Source organism: Tachypleus tridentatus, chromosome 13 (genome assembly GCF_004210375.1).
Source record: "Tachypleus tridentatus isolate NWPU-2018 chromosome 13, ASM421037v1, whole genome shotgun sequence".
Taxonomy (NCBI): Eukaryota; Metazoa; Arthropoda; class Merostomata; order Xiphosura; family Limulidae; genus Tachypleus; species Tachypleus tridentatus.
In genome coordinates, this window is record NC_134837.1 from 191,944,761 (window position 1) to 191,972,067 (window position 27,307).

General features: G+C 33.8%; 1 protein-coding gene across 4 annotated transcripts; it reads right to left on the reverse strand.

The window, feature by feature from the left end:
• Nucleotides 1–5,820: 5,820 nt before the first annotated feature.
• LOC143238830 (uncharacterized) lies at nt 5,821–22,589 on the reverse strand. Of its 4 annotated transcripts, XM_076479400.1 has the most exons (4): nt 19,708–20,101; nt 19,300–19,421; nt 18,775–18,900; nt 5,821–7,265 (listed from the first exon to the last, which is right to left on the reverse strand). In XM_076479400.1, exons 3-4 carry the CDS (start codon nt 18,846–18,848, stop codon nt 6,758–6,760), a joined length of 582 nt encoding a protein of 193 aa, XP_076335515.1. In that variant the 5' UTR covers nt 18,849–18,900; nt 19,300–19,421; nt 19,708–20,101; the 3' UTR covers nt 5,821–6,757. The 4 variants fall into 4 exon arrangements, with proteins under 4 accessions (XP_076335515.1, XP_076335512.1, XP_076335513.1 ...); XM_076479397.1 differs by lacking the exons at nt 19,300–19,421; nt 19,708–20,101 and adding an exon at nt 22,457–22,589; XM_076479398.1 differs by lacking the exon at nt 19,708–20,101 and having other exon boundaries at nt 19,300–19,435.
• Nucleotides 22,590–27,307: the final 4,718 nt, after the last annotated feature.

A 27,307-nucleotide genomic window follows, 5' to 3' on the forward strand; every position in this document is an offset into this window, starting at 1 on the left:
TCTTATTTTATTTAATGCAATGTTGGACTGTTAGAAACACTTCTAAAAGATGATTTTTGAAAACCTCTGAACTATTAAAATATTATCTTTCAAAAGTTTAACATACATGTAGGATATTTTTATCTACATAGTGTTACATAAGACATATCTAGCTTACCACATTAAAAAATATTTTTAGAAATACTTGTATAAATTTTATCATAAAGTGGAAAATGTATAAATTATTTGAGCTTCGTTATGATGATTTTTATGTGAACATTTGACAACATTCTCAAATATTGAAATGGTAGTAATTATTAAACAACAGCTAAACTTGTTAGTTTTGTAAACTTTTTTTTAGTAAAGTTGATTTCATTATGTGAAATAGTTGAAAAATATATATGTAATCAATTTCAGCTTCAATGTTGTAATAGTGCATTACCTAATATAAATGCACTGTTAAAAGTGCATTTCTTGTACCTGTCTTTCCCATACCAAAAGGTCAGTATGAGAAAATGATGGAAATAAGATATTTACTAAAAACAATCAGCAGCAATGGATCTGTTACTCATAACATAATATATTCTGACTTGGGAATTTATATATATAGATATATTTCTTTATTAAATAATTACTGCAATCAGGTTGAGTAAATGTAATTCCTGGAAATTGTGCATAGTAAACTTTAAAATGTTGAATTACATTCTCATTGACTAAATTAAAACATATATAAACCAAAGTGTTTGTTACTAGATGCACTATTCTTCGTTTTGTTTAACTACTCATATTAAGGAATTGTTAAAATTCTTTCTTAAAATAAGCATTTAGAAGTCCTAAAAGTGTATTTATTCAGCTGCCAACATAACAAGACAGAAAATAATCAAAAGCATTAACTTATATACTGGTTCAGTAGGTACTTCTTAATCAAATACCTCCAAAATATATCTACAGCAAAAGGAAGATAACAAAAAGCTTAAAAACCTTGTTCACGCATGAAAGTTACAAGAAATTCTGTAATTATATTTTAATGTAAACAAGAGTGGGGAATACTTAAGGTTAAGGTTTAACCATCTCAAAAGTTTTTATTTCTTACCATTTACCTTGACTAAAAATTAAAATGAGGCAGTTTTTCACTTTTTTTTTTTCATGGAATCTTTAAACCATGACCCTGGGCTCCCCCAACAATTCTCAACCATTCTAGAAAACATTTTTAATTTGAAAACTAAAACAATCTTGCAAGGTGACTTCTCAAAATGTTATTATATTTTGGGTCCATAATACAAAATAATGAATTTATTTATAACATTTCTCATAGAATACCATCATTGATGCCACAGTGCTGTGATTTATCACCAGAAATGAATTTTGGAATGATAAACCTCAAAGCAGTACTCTTTGCCAGATGCAGAGCACAGGAACATCTTACATGATATACACCAATAAACTGTTTTGGTATGCTTTGGCAGATCCTTATCCTTGGCTTTCATATTCTCTTTCTTTGCCTGCTTGTATACCTTTGTGCAGACAATGCATCTGTTGTTTGAAGTTTCTCCTTGTGGTTACTCAGGTAGGTGTATAGGGACATTTGATTCATTCCTCTGTTGTGTCTTATCCGAGCTACACTTTCAATGTGACATAGGGACCTGTGTGCAATGGTGTGTCCCCACTAATTCATGACACACTTTGTCAACAAATATACAGAAGGTATGTACACACTTTCCAGTTTCCTTGTATGGTTTGTAGCAGTTTTGAAGGACATAAGCATTGTAGGCATAACAAAGAATTTCACCGCACGTTGTCTTGGCTACTTTTAATGTCTGCATCGTTGCAGTTTCACCAACTGGTCATTCTTGTCAGTGCTGGCATTATAGGCATGGCACTGGCATTCCTTTGTGTTTGTTACAGTTATAGTGAAGGACTGTTACATCAGCATCACTGACATACTTTGTTGCCATAAAGTAAATTGGCTTCTTGTCACATCACACAACAGAAACTGTCTTACCATTGTACAAAAATGAATGAGAACTGTAGTACATTTTCTTTTTGGCAAGTTCTTTAGGAAATTTCTTCCTGTTGGTCAAAGCTGTACGACATAGTTATGTAACTTGTTTCTCCAGCAAGTACTCTGCAACATATACAGAAGTGAAAAATCAATCAGTAAATGTGCAGTGACTGCATCCTTCAAATGATTTGCACAACCAAGCCAAGCACCCAGTCACATCAAGTGCTGTCTCCCATAGCCAACCCAAATCAACTTTCCCTGTATGCACTTCCACATTCACAATGTATCCACTTTTGCTTTTGCATAAAAGGAATGTTTTAGGCCCCACTTGATTGGTTTGTCTTTGATATATTGTATTAGGCCCAGCACGTTTTTTTGTATGTATCATTCCTTCATGGAGTGGAAGTTCAATCTGGCACATAATATTGTTGAAAGTTAGCCACACTGATGTAAAAAACTGGTCTGCTCTTCTATATTTTTTTTGACTTGTCAACATTTGGATCTCTTTCCTTTACAAGGTGCAACATTGACCAGACATCTAAAAATCAATCTTGAGTGAAAACCTTACTGAATTCAGGTGTAAATGTAATTAGCTATCCTTCTTCCAGTATATCTCATACCTATCATTGTACATCAGCATCTCCATGGCAAGTCAACACCTGAAAAAAGCTTCTAGTGCAGGAACAGATCAAACAATTTACCATAGCACTTGTTAGGTTTTCTTCTTTTACATGGTTAGCTTGACAATTTGCTTCCTATGTGATTAGGTTCCACAAGAGTTCATTCCTAAACAATGAAAAAAGTCCAAGAGAATACTCTTGCTTGAAATTGAATTTGAGATATTTTTTGGACCAACATTTTCTAATGGATTGAATTCAGCACCTGCAGCTAAAAATGAAGTAATATTAGTTGACCAAGTGATGCCAAACAGGTAACTCGCTATCACTATATTCAATTTCTAAGTCATCTTAGGTAGTAGTAATTGTCTAGATCAGACTCCAACAACAATTCCCTAGTCTGTGTGGCTATAAATCTCTCATTTTCACATCACTGCTGTCTGATGTTTTACCTTTTCATTCCATCTCACTCGATTGTTTAATTTTTTATGTTTCAGCATGACAAGACTCTCAAAACGATCTGGTGAACTATTTTCACTTTCACTGTAAATGCAGAAACAACTACTAAAGAGTCAGTCTATTTTCAGAACAGAAAATCCAGCAGATGGTTAGGCCAGAAAACTGACCTTTTAGGTACATATGCCTCCCCATTAGGCCAGTTCCAGCCTATATTGTTCAAAGGGTTAAGTTAGCAATAAAATCCTTGCTTCAAAGTCCAAGACTAAAATAGCCAAAACTTTCAATCATAGCTATTATTTTATTTGTATATGCAAGCTTAATTCTCCAATTGATATCCTTTTTTATATATACAAAAAATCAGTTATGAAACCAAAACCTGACAGAAAATGACTAGTTGTACATTATTTAGTGGAGTTCATTTTATATAAATATTTCAGTGCAAAGATAAGTGAATAAAAACAAAGGAACTATTGTTACATTGGAATATGCAGATGCACTTGTAAATCTGGATCTGTTAATTTTATGCAATTTCATAACTGTTTTTCTTCCTTGCTACCCTGAGGAAAGTTATAATAGCCTCTCTCCAGATTGGCTTTCTTAGATTTGCATAAAAATCAAATTGTGATACAGATGTGTTGAAAACCCTCTTGTTTTCCGAAGTTCCTTGAACTCCTAAACTTCTCATGGAGCATCAGCCAATCATATTTGTTTTAAAGTCTGAACTGGTGTGTGTATTTTTGTAAATAAACCATAACAAGTAACTTAATTTTGGTGTCATTTAACTTACAAAAGGTTTAAAAAAAGTTGTTTCAGTTTACTCTTAGAGGGAAAGACTATTACATGCAGTATCAACTACCAATAAGTTTTAATGTTTTCTGTATGATGTGTATATCATATTACCATATCATATTACATTCTGTGAAACACATTCCATAATCTCTGACAATATCAGGTTGCATTAACTCTTTTGTGCTATATCAATTTATCTGTAATGTAAAACCCTTTGTATATTAGTTTTGACATTTTATTGAAAGTTTAAAAGTTGAGGGTTTTGTTTGTCATAGTATGTTGTGTACATGTTTCCTGTAATTCTTGCTTGTTTTATGCTTTTCAAGTTTTTGGCATGCAGAAGTAATAAAATTATATACATTTTGTCAAGTGTGTCCAAGTTTTATACCACAATAATCAAGTAACAATGTAAAGCAATGGTCAATTTGTATTCTCTAAGATGTCTATAGGAAAACATACACAGCCTTAGAGAAAATTTTACCATCTCCATATCACATTATATGCAAACAACTCTAAAAACACGATATAGGTACAGCTCTATAAAATCCAATCCACAGAATTCCTAAGTTACAAGATCCTGCTAATTAATGTATTTTCACAAGATTGGATGATAGAGGGTGATTTGTGTAAACAAGAAATTACCATTATCTATAGTAAAGAGAGACACTAATCTTGAATAGTTCAGATTTACACAAATCCACAACAGTAGATGGACTTGGGTTTGTCAAATATCCTTCCAGGGTATTGCACCAAACTTCTAGGTGTGGGGGGCTATACCACAGGACCAGGTTTCAAATCTTTTGATAACTGGAAATAGCAGATTCAGTACACTAATGGTAAATTTTACACAGTTTTAGTTTTATACATTAATAAATCAGGATCCTTTCTGAAGTGTGTTTAAAATACTGAACCTACAAGGCACTTTTTGTGCTTAATTATTCAACTTCATTCACATTAGAGTTCGAGGAAATATTTAAGAAATGGATGTTTTGAATACAAACTAACATTGTACTTCTTACGTTAGTGTTTACAGCTGACCTTTGTAATACAAAAATGGTTAACACTTTATATTGTGCCACAAACAAAACTTAACCAAGTATGCCATTACCAAGATATTAACAGTTGATTTGAAACTTTGGATATAACATAACAATCCTCCTACTATTATCTTTTGTAAATAATCAGGCCACTATTTGACACTTTCCAAGAGCATTGTAATAATTAATCTTGGAAAATATACATGGATATTACACAGAGGATTATGTAGGTGAAAACAGCAACAAAACATTATATTGTACAATATTCACACACCTGGGTTGTAAAGACATTCTCATAATGGGAATTTAGAATTTCCAAGATAAGAATATTCTTCACATTTAATTGCATTAGAAAACAAAGGACTACCCAGAAATATACCTGCAAGAAGTCATACCTGAGTTATGGTAACTAAAGTGAGACACTTTGCAACAGGGGAGAATCTACAAACACAAAGGTCAGTGACAAAATCTGACCATGTACCCCAGGCAACAATAAGCAGTATAATCAAGCAATACAAGTCACAGGTACACAACTCAAGCAGCTGGAAAATGAAATGGTTATTCATTCTATTCCATACAGAGATGCACCATCTATGGAATTCTTTGTGATTTGGCTGTTGAAATGGACACTGGGAATCAGTTGTGCACTATGTAGCTTATGGTAAGTAACACAAAGACGTTACGAATGTGAAAGCCTTACAACAAAGTTAGACAAAGGAAATTACAGTGCAGAAATAGTCCAATTTATGGTAATCAGTGTATGGCTAGATATGGATTAAACATTTTTTGTTGTCTTCAAGTTTTTAGTACACTGGGAGAATTTACAAGTTTGGATAACAAAGTTTAAAAAAAGTATAATCAAAATAATTGTTTGAGAACTTAACATAATCTACCTTGTTTCATGTACTTTCCCCGAAATAAATTTCTCTCATTTATCTGGAGTGTAAAAGTAACTTTTTTCTAACTTTATTATCAAGAGAAATTAAACATGGGATATTAGGATGACAGTATTGGTAAAGCCTTAAAAGATGAATTGATAAAACATTTTAAAACTGAGGGAGTTTTGACACATTTATTGACTTATGAATATTCTAGGTTTTTACTTTTTATAATGTGAAAGTTCGATGATTTTAAGATAAAGATTTTATTTCAATAATCTTAACAATAAATGTTGTATCAAAAGAAACTGATCTGATTCTGATTTACTAAATAATGCTTTGATAAAGCACCAAGTTATCAAACATTAGTTCTTGCTAATAATTTCAATATAGTAAAATTTTTTAAACATTCTTAATGCAAAACAGATTTCTTAGTCACAAAATTCACTATATAACTAAGAGTAACAGATCTGAGCAGTTTATTGACTGATGATACTGCAAATCTTCATCTTTATATTTATGAAATGATAATAGGGGAAATTTAAACTGTAGTCAACTTTTTACACATTAAAAAAAGAACCTAAGTTGTAAAATTATAAAGAAAAAAGCAAACTAAGTTTTTGCCCAGTGCAGTTTATGCTTCATAACACATTCTAGTGACAATGATGGCAGGTATTTGAACATTCCAAGTTTTCAAGAAATAACTGCAAAATGTCAACCATTGAAATCTAGTCTGAATACTTTCATACATAACACATGCTGTAACTACAGTATTATTCTATATCAAAATTACATGAAAAGAAAAAATAAATCCACAACAAAGTTCACTATAAAGTTTTAAACAAATAATCTGAGTCATGCTAACAAAACCAAATCAACTTAAAATTTAAGTGGGGATATTCCACCATAAGGGATCTTATCTTTAAATCTTATCCTGTGCTCATGTACAATATTTAGCACTTACATATACCTATATAACAATGTTAACATATAGTTCTAGGCATACATCATTTCTGCCATCCTGGACATCTCTTTTGGGATGTATACCAGATTATCCAGATACGCTGCCAGCTCATCCACATTCACGTCATCACTATTTCGAGCTTCTTGGGCACAAGTCCTTTCACTTGCACTGGTTTGGTTTTCCCTTGACTTGCTACATTTTGTTACTTCCTCCTCAAAATGAGCCTCATTTCTCTGGACAATATGTGAGCTGTTGGGTTTTCCTGAAAATGTGTGTCCACCATCTTCAAACCATGATGAAGATCCTTCTAACACAGATGGAGGTTGAAAATTTGCATAATGTATCAAATCCTGTTGAAAAGCATCACTTTCCTTAACAAACACACCATGATAATTACCCTGTTGTAAAGTACAGGTATTATTTCGTTCTCTTTCTACAGACCTCCACATTGTTCCCTCCACACCTGATGCAGGATTTTCATTTGGGTGACAGTGTGAAACACGACTTCTAGATGACAAGGTACCAGCATCTTCCATGGTTCTGCCATTAGATAATAATTAATTATTTGATGGAAATAAAACTGTATTACACTAAAATGTAATTTTTAAACTTATTAATAATTACATGTGTGGTAAAAACCACAGATACAGCATGTTAATTCAAAAATGTGAACAATTTTAACATTTTCACATGTAATTGTTTTTGACTGCTTAAACTCACACCACACAAACCATAAAATGCTCAATAAAAGTTAGTATCACAATGAAAGAAAATTACACTAAACCTACCCACAATCAGACATTTTATATTCCCAGGAACCAGCAAAAATTAGGAAATATGAAATATCGAAAATTTCATATTTGATTAGTTTACTATACATTTTATTGAAGAAAGGTCCCATTGGATTCAGTATGAAAGACCACATACATCAACAGTCCTTAGGGATAGAAACAGTGGGTACATCAAGTACTTTGGAAGCTCCTGCAACATGGATTTGAAAGATTGGTTGGTTGGTTTATTGGTGCTTTATGGCACAAAGCAGCTAGGCTATCAGCATCAAACATCCGGTTAAAAGTTAAAATTAAATTTAGTAAACTTCATAAAAGGAAATTAAGGTAAAACAAAGTTAAAAAAAAGATAAACAGCATAAAACCAATGCTTACATCAAGCCTACAACATTAAGAGAAAAACTAAGGTAATACAAGGTGTAAAGTACTTTCTGTAGCATAATAATAATCATCATAACTAACCAGGAAGACTAACAGGTAAGTACAAAAACCACCATCAGTCACCTAAAGCTGGCCTTTCCAGTTCTGGTTTCAAGTTACTTAATGTTACGATCAGTTTCTAATTTCAAATTGAACAAGATGAACTGATTTTTAAAAGGGAGCCACATTAAAAGGTGTAAAGTATATATTAAAAAACTTAAATGGCATTAAAAAGATTAATGGTCTTTAAAAAAACTAAATACACTACCAAGGTGGACAGTGTCACCATCACCAATAACACTGTCTAATGTTATGGACAGAACATGCTTAAAATGGTGCTATCATTTTGAATCATAATGATGGCAAGAAAGTAAAATGTGGCTTATTGTGAACTGAGTGTTACACAAACTACGCACTGGTGCATCAGTTCCAGATAAAAAAAAAATGATGAGTTAAAGAACTGTGACCAACGTGTAGTTGAGCTAAAACAACTTCCTCTTTCCGATCCTTAAGGGAACAAGATAGCCAAAGTCTAATATAGGGTTTTACTTGAAAAAGCTTGTTTTCACGTTGCTCACTCCAAGTCAACTGCAACGTGGCATGGAGCCAAGTCTTAAATACAGGACCATAGTCCACGTATGGAACAGACACAGCAGTGATAGTGCCAGAGCAGATAGACTTAGCTGCAGTGTCAGTGAGCTCCTTCCTGCGAGAATATCAACGTGGCCCAGTATTCATAAAAACTGGATTGAAGTAGATATTAAAGTGAAATGGGCCAATAAGTTTTGAATACTGGCAAGAACAGGGTGTGAACCAACGTGAAGTGATTCCAGGGCCAGTAGAGAACTAAAAGAGTTAGTATAAATTGTGTAGTTGAGTACTGCTTACCTTCTATGTGATCCAGGGCAAGAGAAATGGCGTACATTTCAGCAGTGAATGCAGAAAATGTAGAGGAGATTCTACGCACAACCACCACACCACAACAAACCATGGCAAAGCCCACACAGTCACCTGATTTCGAACCATCTGTATAAATAGGAATGGAAGGATGTTTTGAAAGATGTTCAGCAAATAGCAGACAGTATTTCCAATCAGGATTGTCTAATTTTCTCAGATGACTTAAAGATAGGTCACATATGAGGACTGTAAGAAACCATGGTGGGATGGGCTGACCAGTGGATACAGCAATATTATCCAAGGACAGACACAATTCATGTAACTGCGCTTGAATTCGAAGGCCAAAAGGAGCAATGGCAGACCGTCTGGTCTGAAAAAGCATGGCCTATCGAGGAAGGAAAACACAACCTCAGGTGGGATGCTTTGGTAAGGAATAAAGTTTCGAAGCATATATTAAAGACAGTTGCAAACAGTGGAGGTGCAAAGAAGGTTCATGAGACTCTATGTATAAGCTCTAAACTGGGGAAGTGCAGAAAGCCCCAGTGCAGAGCTGAAGTACTTGATGATGAATAGGGTCTAGCATCTTTAAAGCCAATGGTCTGTCAGAGCCATAGACGAGTTTCAATCGAATAACAGCACGATATATCTTTAGCACAGAGCATCGACCCACTCCCCAAGTGGTGGTAGAAAGGACACGAAGGATGTTCAGTGCTCTTGTACATTTGACCTGTAGCTGCTTCATGTGTGGTATAAAGGTTAGCTTACGGTCAAAGATAAGCCCCAAGAACTTAGTCTCAGAGACCACAGGCAGCACAACTTCACCGACACGGAGTTCAGTATCAAGATGAATACTCCTTTGGCAGTAAAAGTGTATGCAAATGGTTTTAGAGACAGAGAAATTAAAGCTGTTTACTGTGGTCCATTTCAGTGAACAATTCAGGGCATTCTGTAGCTGCCACTCAATATACCTCACTTCGACAACTGGCATGAGAAGTGAAAGTCATCAACATAGAGCCTGTTTGCAGCAGTAGCAGTGAGAGGGAGTTGTTCCATGATGGCATTAATTTTTATAGTGAAAAGTGTGACACTCAGAACACAGTTCTGAGGGACTCTAAGTTCCTGTAGAAAAGAACAGGAAAATATCAGACCCACACAAACTCGGGAATCTCCTGTCCATTAAAAATTTTTAATAAAAATGGGCAAATGGTCAAGCAACCCATATATATATGCAGGACTCGTAAAATGCCATACCTCCATGTTGTGTCATAATCCTTCTCAATGTCAAAGAATATTGATACAAGATGTCTTTTGAGAAAGGCTTCACTGATTGATGTTTCAAGCCAAATCAGGTGGTCCATAGTGGAGTGCTGTCATCAGAACCTACGCTGGGTGGGAGGGAAAAAGGTTGTTTGATTTGAGGAACCAAGTAAAACAAGCATTAACTATCCTCTCTGAGGTCTTACGAAGACAACTCGTTAAAGCAATTGGATAGTAGTTTGAAGGAATCTTGGGATCCTTCCCAGGCTTGGAGAAAGGCAGGACAATAGCCTGGTGCCAGGCATCAGGAAAAACATTTTCCTGCCAGATCTGGTTAAAAACAACCAGAAGGATAGCAAGAGAAGCAGGAGATAGATGGTGCAGCATCTCATAGTGTATACCATCAGGTCCAACCAATGTACTGCTAGTTTGAGATTTACTAGTGTAAAGGGATAATTAGAGTGATAGAGACAATCAGCTCAAAAGGAAAGAGGTAATTGCTCTGTCTGTACCTGGAACCAAAGGATGTGGATCTTGGGGTTTGGTGGAATGTATATAAGGGACAGAGATAGGTGTCAAAGTTGATTCATCAACCTTTTTAACCATGGAGGTTAAAAAACTTTTCATTTGTTTGAAGAACGATTCTTTAGGAGCCACAGAGAGATCTGTCTGCACTCCCACAGTAGCTGTGGAATGAAGTGCAGCAGCATATGTCCAAGATAAGGTGGTGGACAAGAATTTTCGAGCCTCAGAATAGATAATGTTATGAATCGTTTTCAAACGCTGCACCTCTTTCTCTTCCAACCATTCAGGACAAGAACGAAAGTAGGATGGGTGAGAGCCATTGCAAATGATACCATGAGGGTCCGTTTCACACTCATAGGCATAATGGTCCTTGCCACTGCAACAAACACACGTCAAGGAGCCATAAGATGACATCTTCGAGTCACTGAACCATTGACACTGAAAACATCAGAGATGGTTTGGAATGTATGGCCGTACTCTGCAATTAAGATAACCTGCCATGATGGTGGCAGGTGGATGGCGTGATGTAAATGTCAGAATAAGGACATTGGTCGGCACCATAATTCCATACTTGTGAGTGGAGGTGTGCCTCACTGCAAGAATTCCTTGGGTGGAGAAACCAGCAAAAATATCCAACTCTGAAATGTTCTTCAAATCCCTCTCAACAATAACTCCTTGTGATGAATTCAAAGTAGCATGAGGTGTAATATCTACAGTTATATCCCCAATCGCCTTTTGAATGCAACAGGAGTTCACTGTGTTGAGGTGTGGATGTTTCCACCAATATGTCACCAGATAGAAGCTTTTTTACTGACTCTGGAGAGCCAGCAAGTCCCCCTCATTTCTTCTGAATGAAAAAGGGAGAAATTTGCCCTAAAGGTTTGTCTGAAAGTGAGTGCAATATAACAAAATGAGGTATAACAGGTGGTACAGATGGTAAAAATTGCTGCTCAGAATCTTCAAGACGTGGTCATTTACCTATAGACTGTTTTTTCACTATTTTAAAATTTTTTATTAGAGTATCCATTATAAAGAAAGGGAAATTTTGGTGCCCACTGACCCCACTCACCATGGAGCTCTACAAGGGAACACACAACAATGTCAAACAAGGACACTGCAGCAATGCCAGGGTTTCATGAGCATCATACCCAAATATCAGCATTAGATATAATGTCCACAACACCTGTTGAGAACATCCAACACTGGTGGTTGATCCTACCTCAAGTGCACCAGCCGATTGACCCAAAGGGGGCCACCCCAAGGTCGCCCATCTACAGGAATGCAAGGCCAAAGTGGTGTATTAGGGTTGGACCCCTCAACCACCAGGATCCTCTCCTCCTCTTCATGGGTTGCCATGCACGGCAAACACGTGGGTAGATGTTTAGATCCCAGAGGAGGTAAACTGAAAGAACAGAACTTTCCCTGGGAAGTACCCTCACCATGTACAGGAATCCACACCGAGATATTGGAAGAGGATTCCAGTGAATGAGGATGTGAACAAATGATCATTTTGTATCTCGGGGTGAGAGAAGAAGGTGTATCTGAGGAAATGCCTGTACCCAGAACTAAAGGAAGTGGAACCTGGGATTTGTTGGAATGTATGTAAGAGACAGAGATGGGTGTTGAAGTTGATTAATCAACTTTTATAACCATGGAGGTCAAAAGACTTTTTATTTGTTTTGAGAATGATTCTTTTGGAGGCCCAGAGAGATCATCTGCACTCCTACTATAATAGTGGAATGAAGTGCAGCAGTATATGTACAAGATGAAGTGGTGGATTGCAGATTTCAAGCCTCAGGATAAGTAATGTTAATAGTTTTCAAATGCTGCACCTCTTTTGCTTCCTACTACTTAGGGCAAGAATGAAAGTAGGATGGGTGAGAGCCATTGCAATTAATACAATGAGGGTCCGTTTCACACTCATAAGCGTCATGGTCCTTGCCACCACAACGAGCACGTGTAAAGGACCCACGACATGACATCTTTGAGTGACCAAACCTCTGATGCTGGAAACACCCAAGAGGATTTGGAATGTATGGCCGTACCCAGCAATTTAGATAACCAGCCCTGATGGTGGCAGGTGGACATTCTGATATAAATGTCAGAATGAGGACATTGGTTGGCATCTAATTCCATCTTCGCTAGTGGAGATACACCTCACTGCAGAAATTCTTTGGGTGAAAAAACCAGCAAGAATCTGTGACTTAGGGATGTTCTTCAAATCCCTCTCAACAATAACTCCTCTTGATGAATTCAAAGTAGCATGAGGTGTAACCTCAATAGGTATATCCTCAATTGCCTTTGAATGCATGAGGAGTTCACTGTGTTGAAATGTGGATGTTTCCACCAACATGTCATCAGAGAGAGACTTCTTTACTGACTTTGAAGAGACAGCAAGTCCCTTCTGAACGAAAAAGGGAGACATTTGACCTAAAGGTTTGTCTGAAAGAGAATGTAGGATAAGAAAATGAGGTACAACAGGTGTTACAGATGTAGAAGATTGTTGCTCAGAATCTTCTGGTAGTGGACATTTATCTATTGACTGTATTGACAGCATTATTTTATTTAAGTTTTTATTTGGGGAATCCATAATAAAAAAAAAAGGAAATTTTGGTGCCCACTGACCCCACCTACCATGGAGCCCTACAAGGGAATACATTATAATGCCAAGCAAGGACACTGCAGCAACCCTAGAGTTTTGCCAGCACTATACCCAAACACCAGCATCAGATACAATGTCCACAACACCTGTTGAGAATATCCAACACTGGTACTTGGTTGATCCTAGCCCAAGTGGGCCAGCCAATTGACCCAAAGCTACTCGTCTACAGGAATTCAAGGCCAAAGTGGTGTATTAGGATTGGACCCCTCAACTGCCAGGATCTTCTCCTTCCCTTCACAGGTCGCCACACACAGGAAACAAATGGATGGATGTTTAGATCCGAGAAGAGGTAAACTGAAAGAACAGAATTTTCCCTGGGAGGACCCCTCACCACATACAGAAACCCCATACCAAGGGTGATTTGAAAGACAAATTTCGTCAACATACATTTCTATTACAAGGACTTATAGCCTAAATATATTTTGAAGTAACTTATATGCTAGCAAACAATATAAAATGAAGTGTAAGTAGAAAAAAATTTATCCTTGCCATCAAACTACTGTTAACCAGGAATGCAGGTAGCCACTATTTATCTTTTATTTCCTACTGGTAGCTTTATTTTGGATTTCTCCTTATAATCAGAGGCATACTGGCCTAGTGAGAGATTTCTCACCAGGCTTATCACCATTTCAGGGCAGGCTGCTGAACGGAAAGTTTTATGAAAATACCACTTATATTTTTAAATTACTTGATGCAATCAAATTATTTATATTGTAAAAATCAGGATAGCTACACACAATAGAAATATGGTCCACACTTCTCATTAATTTTATTGATAAGAGTTTAATCTCAGCAACATTTATGAGCTCTATTACTTACTAGGTATTGCAAAGCAATGCATGTATTTTAACATTCTGTTAACATTTCATGGTAGTTGTTAATGTTACCCATTTGTTGCACTCTCACCCTTAAAAAGCTAAGCCTAATTGCATGAAATATAGTTGATATTTTCAAAATTATTAATTAAGGAGTCTTTGTGCTGCTTGAGGGGTCTAGCTGAAACATGCAGTTTATTTAAATATGATCACACTTTATATTTCAGCAAATTACACTCTTGCATTAAACAGGTTTCCATGAACTTAACCACATTCTTTCAACATAATATGAAGTGTTTTTAAAGAATTAGTTAATTTGGTTTACTATTTTATTATTTGTATACTATTTTAGATTTTCAATTTTTGAAAATTCTGTTGTGAAACAGTTTAAAAATATTAAACTTTCACCTTATGTTTTAGTCACTGTGTCTCTGACCGTAGACAATGCATCAAAACAGATATTTCTTCAATAAAACTGTATTGTTATAATAAGAGCATTTTTTAATAAAATTATTATGAAACATTAATCATGTGGATGGGAAGTCACATTCTGAATAGAAAAGATTAGTAATATGAGATCTCTACAGACTTGATCAGTGCTCAAATCCACCTCTACTTACAATCAACCACTGTTAATCGAATCTCTAACTATCTACCAATATTTATAACTTTTAAGTATTTTCTATTGGAAGTCTTACTTTGGATTTCTCTATACACTCAATCATTCTTAACTGACAAATAATCCATTCACAATATTTAGCTTTAAACATTCAAGCAAGTCTGATAAACTGGTACTGGGCAAAATGCCTCATGCACTGGATACAGAAGATGCAGTGTGGCTGATCTATTACATTATTCTCCTTTGCTTTAACTCATGGGTTCCTAGAATTACTAAGTCCTTGTGTCACATTAATATTATGTTTGCTTAATTCAGGTTACAAGACTGACTAGCTGGTTTGTCAATACTTGTGAATGACAGTAAAGTTAATTGAAATAAAAAATAATATAACTAATAACAAATATGATTAAACATATAATCGCTGTTACAATAGTAATAATGCTAGATATGGCAGATGTTGTGTGGTTAAAGCAGCTTATTCTTCTTTGTTCTCATTCATAGGTTCTTAAACTTACCAGTAGTTTTATTCTTATGACCAAACTATATTTTCTAACTTGTTCCTGCTATTGTGTGGAAAAAAAATTTGTAGCTGGATTAAACCTTACTTTTCAACAATAACCTTATTGCATATTCTTAATCAGAACTATCAAACTAGCACAAAGTTCTTAAAGTATATTATGTTTCAAAGATCTTTAGGTTATCTGCCATTAAAAAAACAAATTACAGGCTTTAACACTAACTAATCAAACTTATGCTTGAGTCAAAAATCCGTTTTATAAACAATCGTGTACAGAATTATTAAATTTTGTCACATTAACAGGAATATGGAGGTCAAATATAATTTCACACAATTATTTAGCTCAAAACAAATAAGAATTAGCTTTTTATCTCAAAATATATATGGACCATACCCACATTTTATCTGATACTGAAGAATATTCACCGAGTCCTCAAATACTAAACAACTAATCAATTCAAGTTAAAAGACTTGAAATGCCACTCTCATTTTAAGACACAAGTTTCTATTAGTTCATTTAAATGCCTTACAAGAAATGGATTGTCTATATTTATGTAATTCAGCTGGAGCAGAATATTCCTGTCCTTGTGATTTGACAAGTTTCTTTCATAATGAAGTTCCTCTACTACAAGTAAATGTTTAAAAGGCTCATGACCACTTCTGAACTACGATACAATAATGATGACATACTACTTGGTATGTTAGCATTAAAACAAGAAATATCATAAAGGCCTTAATTCCTTCATATTCTAAGCATGCAAATGCAAAAACTAAAAGCTATTTTCTATAAATTAGGCTTATGAAGGATTCAAGAAATATATATTAAAAGGTTTTGGTATTGTGAGAGAATATACTTTCTACAACAGTTCTGGAAAAGTTTTGTAAAAGCACGAAATCAATTACTTTCTTAAAATCCTTAAGCCATAATTGTGAAGAAAACAGTTGACAGACACCTGACCATGCTTGAGAAACATTAATGAAACCACACATAAGTAAATAAAGTTTCATGTTTCAAGATATTAAACCTTTAGCACAAAATACATAAACAAAGCCTTATGTTTCAAGATATTAATCTATCACACAAAATACTTAAAGCTTTTATTTTCAACATATTAATCTATTAGACCATTATTTTTTATGTTACAAACACAAACAAATGAACATGAAAGACTTAACATACTGTGGCTATTTCCACATTGCCTTGTCTTAGAAATAAATTATTACAGGGGTGGGGGCAGTAAAGGTGCTCTTAACTCTTCTATGACATCTCACAATTATAAAATAGTGATGTTTCTGTTCATTAAATACAGTCATTATCAATAATGCTTTTCCTTGTCATTGCTTTGATATTTTTTACATCCGATAATGAATAATAAACATGTTCCTGTCACTTTTAAACTAATATGATGTAGTTCCAGCTCTACAATTAATGAAGAGCATAAGTAATTTTTGTTAATTTTCTGGTAACATAATTGATGTTGCAACTTCAAACCAGTAAAATGCATACTAAATAAGTTACGGATTTAATATTTATGTACAGTAACAAGTTTTAAAAACTTGATGATTTTTTTAATTAAATCACAAACTGTTTGAAAAATTAACTGAAGCAACAGAGACCAGATCATTTCTAACACTGATACTGAAGTGAACATCTAAACTAGTTTTTAATTAAAGTGTGTTTTGCTTAGTGATGTATTATTTTACCGAACATTCAACTGGCTTTCACACTGTCAGTTTGTATGTGCTTTTCTTAATGAATTATACACTTATAATGATTATTTGAATGAAGATTTATATTTAATATAATGTCTAATATGAGAATTAAAAACTATTAGACAAGAATGTTTTGAAAATAACACTAATTCATACTACTACATTTAAATATATATTTTGGTAAGCTGTTAATGAATAATAAGGTGATTATTTTGATAATTAATGAGTCCAACTCATATACATAATTATCCACCTAGCATATTAAATATATATATCTACGTCAGAAGATGTGATAATTCAGACTCATGGTACACATTTGTATGTTAAAGTTACTTTCTACTATTTAACAATAATTAAAAAGTAGTAACAGTTATGTGAAACCACCTATTTACACAAAACAAAGAACAAAAACTCAAATTATGAAAGTTTTCAGTGCAATATGTTCAGTAGACTTTGTTATAACACACCAGATGTCATGCTAATGTATGGTGTTCATTATGCAAGGTTAACAACCAAAGTTACATGTGCAAAAAGAGAATCACTAAATGAGTTTATTAGACACTGTACATCTCAAGTGCATTTAGTCTCTTATGCTTTATATTTTCTCTTGTTTGTCTGAGATTTGTATAACACATTTTGTAATAAACAGTGATTCAAAATTACCCATCACCATGGTATCTACAAATCAGATTTATATTTCACTGTGGCAATAAGTGGTTGGGATACTGTTAATATGCACAAACACATGAAACAAATCCTGTTATGTAGGGGTCCTGGACCTCTGGACCTAATAAAGGATTCAACTTTATTTATCCTGAGATAGAAAAAAAACCTTTGTTTACTTACAACTGTTTGTGAAGCTGGTTCTTTTTTCAATCATACATGCAATATTAAGACCTTCTACTGCAAAAAATAAGGACCTTTCAGTAATGGGCCTCTTAGAAAGAACAATGAAATCAACTTGCATGGCAGAAATAAATTAAATAAGCATACTTTGGATTATAAACAAATAACTTCCATCCTTAAAACTGCACATATCCTAGAAGTTGATAGAAGATGGGTTCTGTGAATGGTTCAGGGCACAGGAACTGGACAAACTTCATCAAGGAGTTTAGAACAAACAAGGCAACATTTTACATTAATAGTAAAAAAACTGCCACAACTGCCAATACTGGTTCAAAAAAAACAAATAATGGGTTAAAGGGTCCAAAGACTAGGGAGCAGATAGTGATGGCTTGATGTCATTGGTCCATTTTTCACTGACTGGAAAATGTCACCTACTCTCCTGCAGCAACACACTGACGAAGTAATTATGAACTTGTAAACATATCAAAGGACGTGTGGTTTCAACAAATAGTGAACTGCCTCATTAATCACTGGATATCAGGTACAGCTTGTATTCTGCTTTTCTTGACAGACAGATAAAAACAATGGGATGGCTTGGACACTTTCCTATCTCACATCATCAAACATTTGGTGTTTGTAACAAACCTAAGTAACCTGAAGACAGAAAAGCACAAAAGACACAACATTTGCATCACAAAGGATGTAGAACACTACCTAAAATGTAGAAAAGTAACATTGTGTCAGAAAAGCAATATATCAATCAACTGGTATAGATCGACTTAGAAAATCATGATGACAATTTTGTAACACCCTGTAGTTGTATTGTATATAGGAATTCAAATGAAAAAAAGCAGTGTAACAGTCAACTTTTTGCTTGTTACAGGTAGTAAATGCACACCACAAAAACTGGCAATTTGTTAGAAGCATCCATCATTTAACAATGAATTTTGCTCCATATTTGATAACAAATATAATAAATACAAGTTATACCTTGAACGATGTACTCTTAATTCCTTAAAATAATTTTGAAGGTTATCAAGTTCTCGGTCAACAATATCAGCCATTGTTACCACCAGGACATAATATCACGTATTCTTCTGTCGTAATGTCAGAAACCTACAAAAAAAATTTAATAGAACTAATAATTGTTTACAAGGTTCTAAAAAGTCAAAGCTTATTAATACTATTTCTATAACAAACATTTCAAGAAAGGTAAAACTCTAGCTCTGAGACACTAAATAGGTTTATAGGTTTTATCTGCATAAAAGCTACCCAAAGTTATAAATAAACTATTTTCTTGTAAAGCAGTTATAACAGAAAACTTTACATAATAAACCGCCAGCGGCAACAGTATCAAGATTTTTCAATTTGATTGCCTTGTCAAATTTTAAATATTTACAATATAAATGTATGCTTCACAGTAAAATTATATGATCATGTAAGTGCACAAAGGAAAAATACTTTTACACATGCAAAAAATTTACATAATTGTGAAAAATGTCTAGAAACATTTACACTTGAATGTACAAAACCCAATCAGATGTATTTTAGTCAGAAAAGAACAACAGATTCTTGATTAGCTACTCTCCAAGAGCTCAGATATGTTTCAGTCAGCTTCCTTGGAATGTGATGTGACACTTCATAAAACAAGTAAAAACATCCACTGATAAACATGATAGAAGCAGTAAATTAAGGAAAAAGGTTTAAGATATTCTGTATTACACTAACTAAACTATTATAAATGAATAAACAACACAGTTAAAATAAATGCACAATTCTCCATAATGATATTATCAAAAGCGTTTGAAGATTGCTGGTATTCGATAATCAGTTAATCAACAGCTTCAGTAATTAATTACATTTTATTAACATTAGTATATTTTTAAACCAAGCAAAAAACAAAGTTTGCTGCTAGATATTTACCTTCCCTCTAGCAGTTGTTCAAAATCAGTGACAATAAAAGATAGTTTTATCATAACAAACACAAGGTAAGCAGTTGAAGTTAATTAGAATCAAACCCAAATTAACCTAAAACAAAACACTAAACAAACCTGAAGTTAAAGGAAAATAAATAAAATATATTAGAGAATTAGAGATAGCCCACTATGCATCTTTCTGCTTAACAATAAACAAACAAATATTTTGACTACTTAAATAGATGGAATAAATGATAATAGTAATAATGAGAAACCCTAATTATGTTTAGCTGATTTTTTATAACAGTTCATAATATCAATTAACTGTTTTAATATTTGGAAATACTAATTAGTTTATTTTAACAAAATTTAATCATGATTTCAATTTATAATAATAAATATTAATTTTGATTGACTTATCAATTTCAATCAACTGATTAATTTCCATGAAACTAAATAATTAATCACCACTCACAGGTAATCAACAATATCAAATAAACCACCCAGGTATAATTATCATTATCACTTATCCACATATTAACATTCTTTATTTCAATAATATGATGCCAATGTTATAACAAAGTTTAAACATAGTTATATTCCACCTCTACAAGCCAAAACAGAAGTACTGCTCCCCTCCATTAGCACAGCAATAAGCCTTCTTAACTACAAACCAAATGGAAACAGATAACCTGGGTTATACTAGCTTGTTATACAACTAACACTTCTCTCATTACACTAATGATAATTTGTATAAACAATATATCTCAGTAAACTCTGCATTTAAATCTAAAGTCTAATATTAACCTGTCAACTTAATATGGATATACTACAGTCAACCACCCAACATCCATTACTTTGTGGCTTAACCAAATCATGTGCTTTAGCATTATATGACTTTTTTAAAAATTTATACATTCCTATATCTTTGTGATTGCTTCTATTTTATATTATGTATATAAACTGTTAATTTCAATATCTGACATTTTACTAATGTTGTATTTGCCATCTTTGACCAGTTTTTTAAAATTTATAGCTGAGAGTAGAGACTACTGCAATCCGTAAGATACTCTAAAATGAAATTTGCTATGGAAAATAACAAGTTGAAATTCACTAGATATATAAAAAGGAACTTTCTGAGCACTTATGAAACAAATTCTGAAACAAATGTAGTTATTTTTATACTTTTTCAAAGTACTCTCTATCAGTTTTAGAAACAGAAAATTATAGAGATTCAAAGGAATTTTTATGATGAAATGTGAAGCTACTTAGAGACTCTTCCTAAGTTTATACAATTAAAGTATTACTATTTTGAGAAGAAAAGAACAAATACCAGATATCCTGAGTTTGGAAAAGGTTACTTTTGACCCAACTTATGATAACCTAAATCTAGTATCTGATAAACTCAACTGATCCACATCCTCAAAATAGCTAGAAATAGCTATAAGTCTAATGTCAACAGTAAACCTTACTAATTAACTAGAGAAAGAAATCAATGAATTCCTGAAAAGGAAAAGTTTACATTCTTACTTATTATTATACATAACCTTCCAAGACCAATAACAAGGGCTACCTTAAGGGTTCTTAGTAGCATGTTTAAGGAACAAAAAAGAGGAATTCAAACTATTTTATATTACTCAAAACATTGTATTGTTGGAAACATTAAAATATTACATTATGTAACTGAGAAATTAAGTTTATCTGTTACTGTGCATTGCATTATGTCTCAAGGATGAGAATGTTCACAGCATGTTAATTACAAAACATATTCAAATATTCCTTTCAAATTTAAGGAAAAAATTTCTGAAGCATAATTCCATTTTTTTATTATAGATAGAAAGTGAAATTTGTCAAACATAACTTCAAAAGAATGGCCCACATATCACAATCCTCCTTAAAGAAATATCTGTGGTCATACACTCTTAAAACCTATTTAAAATAATTGACTGCATTTATCCTGTTGTTGCTAAGCCTCACAGTCATCAGCTCAAGACTTCAAAAAAAATATTTTGCAAATGTATTATGGCTTTTGGTTGTTTGTAGTTAAGATCATAACCTACACAAAGACTATCTGTGCAATGCACACCAATGGTATTAAATCCCAATTTTTAGCAAGGGTAGAAGGGGAACAAACATCCACTGCTATTGCTACTAGATGCAAATATTTCTATTCCTCCAAAACTTGCTTTGCCAGAACGATGTTTGCTAAGTATCATTGCACAGCAAGTAAAACTGGCAAAGCGCAAGTCTACATCGTGATTAACATTTAGGTCGATAAAAGTTAAAAACATTAACAGTAATACTGTAACAGATTCACCCTAGTTTTATACAAATTTTAAAGTGTGCACAAAACACTCTTACTTTCACGAAACATTTAATTTTAAAATTCAAAAAGTTGTATTACTCGCAAGAGGCCTAAATTTGTCGAAATTTAAAAATAAAACATGTAAAATTAGTACTACAGATAATACTAAACCCATGATATTGTCTTTCCCCTTATAATAAAATTGCAAATGTATTCAAGTTATAATTTTATACTCAGTTTGCAATTAAACAAAACTATAATTAATTTTAACCCTATTCTGTTTTCATACTATTTGAAAATTAGTTACTAGCAAAGTGCCAAAACAAGATAGAGAAATATGAGTAAAAACGAAGAACAAGGCATAAACCAAACAATAGTTATTATCAAATAAGTATTTAGTAGCTGAATATTAAATTTAGAAAACTATAAACGATAGAGACAATACACTCACTCAATAACACAGTACACTGACGCATCAAAACTGAGCAAACCAAAAAAGCGTCCTCTAGTAACGTGTTTCAACTTCTTTGATATAAAAAATGCTCTATACAGTATTTTGTTATTATTTTCTAAAATAAGAGGCTCCTCTTCTATGCCTACGATAATGAACCCAAATATTAAGCTAAATTGCTTTAAATATTGTATAATGAAATGTCTAAGTTTGTTTCAAACTCAAATATTGTCTAATAATATTTGTGTAGTGTAATACATAATTATATCTCTGTGTTTATGAGTTTACATATATTTGCATTATTTATTAGCAATGAATGATTTTTTCAATCAGATTTATCACTCCCCAATTGGTCAGCGGCGGGCAGAAGACAAATAGCTAATTGTGTGGCTCTGTACTTGACAGCAAACAGCCAGACAAATCAATCAAATATTCACCTAGTAATGTATACCAAAATAACTTAAGCTGAAAAGCGCTGTCTAAAAGTCTAGTTTTTTGTTTTTTTTTAAATAAACGTTTCTACACAAAAAAACATATTCATTTTCATTACATGTCCAAATTTGTGTTATTTACGCAGTATCAATGTTATTAAAAATTATTATAGCATAATTACGTTTATTTGTTTGTTTTTGAATTTCGCACAAAGCTACTCGAGGGCTATCTGTGCTAGCCGTCCATAATTTAGCAGTGTACGACTAGAGGGAAGGCAGCTAGTCATCACCACCCATCGCCAACTCTTGGGCTACTCTTTTACCAACGAATAGTGGGATTGACCGTTACTTTATAACGCTCCCACGGCTGAAAGGGCGAGCATGTTTCGTCCGCGACCCTCAGCTTATGAGTCGCACGCCTTAACACGCTTGACCATTCCGGGCCCAATTACGTTTATTAAAACGTTTGTGTTTGGAACTTAAACCGCACTACACTGAACTTTTAGAAATAAGTTGGTTAGCATTTTATAAGCTATAGAAATTATTATTAAAATAACGTTTGTTTACAAAAACAAAAGGACACGGAACAACAATTAATATATGCACTGCTGACCAAAATCTTAAGGCCAATGAACATAAAGAGAAAATATGAATTTTGCGTTGTTAGACTCAACCACTTATTTGAGTAGAGCTTCGAAAAATGAAAATAAGAAAAAGGAAAATAAAACACTGTTTTAGCATTTAATAGGGAAAATGTCAACACTATCAGATTAGCCTAAATACTAGCTGGTCAAATGTTTAAGACCATACTGAAACGAAGCGTTAATCGGTAAACACGTAACGAAAAATTAGTAATTTATGTTCAAGCATTAGCGTTGTCAAAATCTCCCACTGATATCTCTTGTGTTACATTGGGTAAAAACATGGCAAAGGCTAAAAAGTTGACAGAGTTTGAACGTGACAGAATTGTCGAGCTGCAAAAGCAAGGTCTTTCTCAACGTACCATCGCTGGTGAGATTGGGCGTAGTAAAACTGTTGTTGCAAATTTCTTAAAAAACCCTGAGGGATACGGAACAAGGATTTCAAGTAGTCGGCCCAGGAAAATTTCGCCGGCGTTGAGCAGGAGAATTCAACGGGTTGTCCGGCAAGACACCAGCCGATCGTCGAACTAGATTGAGACCCTTACTGTCGCAGAATGTAACGCAAGAACAATAAGACGGCATTTACAAGAGAAAGGCTTTAAAAACCGTAAATGTCTTCAAAGGCCACGCCTCCTTCCACACGATGAAACAGCTCGGTTAAACTTTGTTCAGAAGCTCCAAACATATGACGTAGAAAAATGGACAAAGGTTTTGTTCTCTAATGAGAAAAATTTAACCTGGATGGTTCAGATGGCTTTCAACGTTACTGGTACGATAAGGATATCCCATTTTCTACACGACACGGTGGAGGAGGTTTCATCATGATCTGCGATGCTTTCTCCTTCCATGGAACAATGGAACTTCAGGTTATACAGGGGCGTCAAACAGCAGCGAGCTACATTGGCATGTTGGAGAGAGCATCCTATTGACTGAAGACTCTCGCTTGTGTAGAAATGACGGCCAAGTAAGTCCCCTCGTTCATCTAATCACAGAGAACAACGATCTATGAAATAAAGATATATTCTTTTATAGAATGAAATTTCCATCCTCTTTACTATTCTCTGGTACTTTCTGCCCCGAATGTTTCGGCTATGGCCCACTAGCTAAAGATTCGATATATGCAAAGTTACAAAATGTGTGTACGTTTGTCTCTTTGATTTGAAACCGAATTCGTCAGAAAAAAAGAAAGAATGGAGCCATGAAAGTTGTACAAAAATCAATCATTATTAACAAATAACAAAAGAAACGATATTGCAAATAAAACGTAGGCGTTTTTTGTTGTAGCTGTGTTGGACGGTGTTGCCCTCTTTTTCTATAAAATAAACTATAACTAAATGAAACTACAAAATTGAATTAAGTAAAATAAATAATGAGTTAAAGCAACATTTAAAAACAAGAAGTGCTAAGACCTCAGTTAAACCTAAACAGGGTTATTTCTTACAGATAGCTCTGATGAAAAGATAAGTCAAAATTCTTTTTCAGTTAATACACAGGTTTATAGTGACCGTTCAATAATACAATGACATTATGGTTATATGGCAGAAGAATTATGTCACAACCCATTCAACGGAAGCTATATAAATCAACGAATTGTTGAATAATGTACAGAGTTTGTTTGTTTGTAGTTAAGCACATATCTGCCAATGGGCTATCTGTGGTGTGTCCACCACAGGTATCAAAACCCGGAATTTAGCATTATAAGCCTTCAGATTCACCGCTAAGCCACTGAGGGGCTAATGTAAAGTGAAAAACACAAGATTTCGAAGCTGGAAACTTTCAATGTTCCCCATAAAGTTGGAGGAATTAGTGTATCAAAATGTATCCCAGAACAGCTGTGTATCAAAGCGTTTAAGACAGCAGTGCGTTCGAAAGCCACACATAAAGTTAATCCGGAGTAACGTTATCATCCCAAAATAAAAACCTGGTTAACATTTGAAAAAAAAATTGAAATGAAAAGTCAATGTGATTATACTACGCATATTTCCTGGTATCTTTAATAAAATAATAAACAAGGAATTCACATTTGACGAAGGTTCGTGAACTAAAAGTTCGCGACTTTTTAGAACTCAAAACCAACAACAAGTTTCACAAAAGAGATAACAAAACAGTAATATCAGCAATCCTTTCAAGTCTCCTGATGTAGCTTGATTGGACATTTGTACTTCTGGTCTGTTTAATTAAATGCGGTTTCTAGAAGCTTGTATCGACGTATATTGACACATCTTCTGTTCCCAGACAATAAGGTGTGTGTATGGCCATTTACGACTAATGAATAATGGAGGAAATCATTCCAAGAAGAATGCGAAACCTGAAACATCGCATTCATAAAAGATTAACCTTATATGTAATATCTTATGTGATGCATCCGTTGAATGTCTTTAAAATTTTGCGTGATTTATTATTCTCCTAGTTTATCGATAAATCATTTGGTGAACAAATTTCAGTTAATGGATTGCATATATATATATATATACTGTCTTCTATCTCTAAAAATCAAATTTATTTTAGAAGAAGCATATTATCTTGACAATCCGTGATGACGAGAACCCAGTTCAAGTGAAAATGTATCTCAGTACGTCTGGTATGGGTATTAACACTTTTACCACTAAAGCAGAGAACAACTTTTCGACATTCTTAGGTCATTTTCAGGCAAAGAAAGAAAGAGTTTGAATGTGACCGTTGACGGACACATGTTTTAGGGACACGAGTATAAACGGGTATGGGATTGTAGGGGGCGTTGCAATTAGATGTTAGGTTATTAATGAGTATAGGCATAAAGATGTTCCTTTATATTGGTTTATTTTTGATTTTAGTTGTCGTATAAGTAGAGTTTCTTTGATTTTGCGTTTGTTTATATTTGCTTCCCAACTTAGCATCTGGATGTTTTCTATGGTTATGTTGTGTTTATTTGATTTGCAGTGTTCAAAAACGTGTGAAGGTGTTTTTTGTGTTCTTTGAATCTAGTTTCCATTTTTCTGCTTGTTTCTCCAATATAGAAGTCGTGGCAGTTGTTGCATTGTATTTTATTAATAATAATTGTGTTATGTTTGTCAGTGCATAGTATGGACTTTAGTTTTATACTTGATTTTTGAATAAATTTGGTGTTTACTGGAATGTTGTGTTTTTTATAAGTTTTTCTCCAAATGTTGGTTATTTTTTCGCTGATGTCGGGAATATATGGTATGCAGCAGCGTAAGATTGTTGTTTGTTGTATCTTGAGATTTATTATCGTTTGTTTGTTGTTGGTTGTGTTGCTCATTCATGTGTGTGCGTGTAATTATTTCAACGGACTTTTGAGGAAATTTGTTGATGTTGATGTTGATGAAGTGTTGTTTTATTTTGTTTATCTCATCGTTAATTTTATAAGGTGAACATAGTTTTGTGGCTGCGTTTCTTAATATGTTGCGTTTTTGTTTTGTCTTATGTGTTGAGTCCCAGGGAATGTATTGTGTAGTGTATGTGATTTTTCTATGGATTTCTGTTTTGAATTGCATGTCGGTTCTTGTGACCTTGAGGTTTATAAATGCTATACTGCTAAATTAGGGACGACGGCTAGCACAGATAGCCATCGTGTAGCTTTGCGCGAAATTCAAAAACAAACAAACAGTACTTTTCTTAAGACATTACGACAACCTTCCTTTGAACACAAAAGAACTTTGTTTCTGAGACATTCTGTATCTTCAAAGCTGAAATGATCGAGGAAATACGTAAATTATTGTTTTCTACAATCAGCAATTCTAAACGCTACTCATTTCTTATATTGTGGACTGATGCACTGA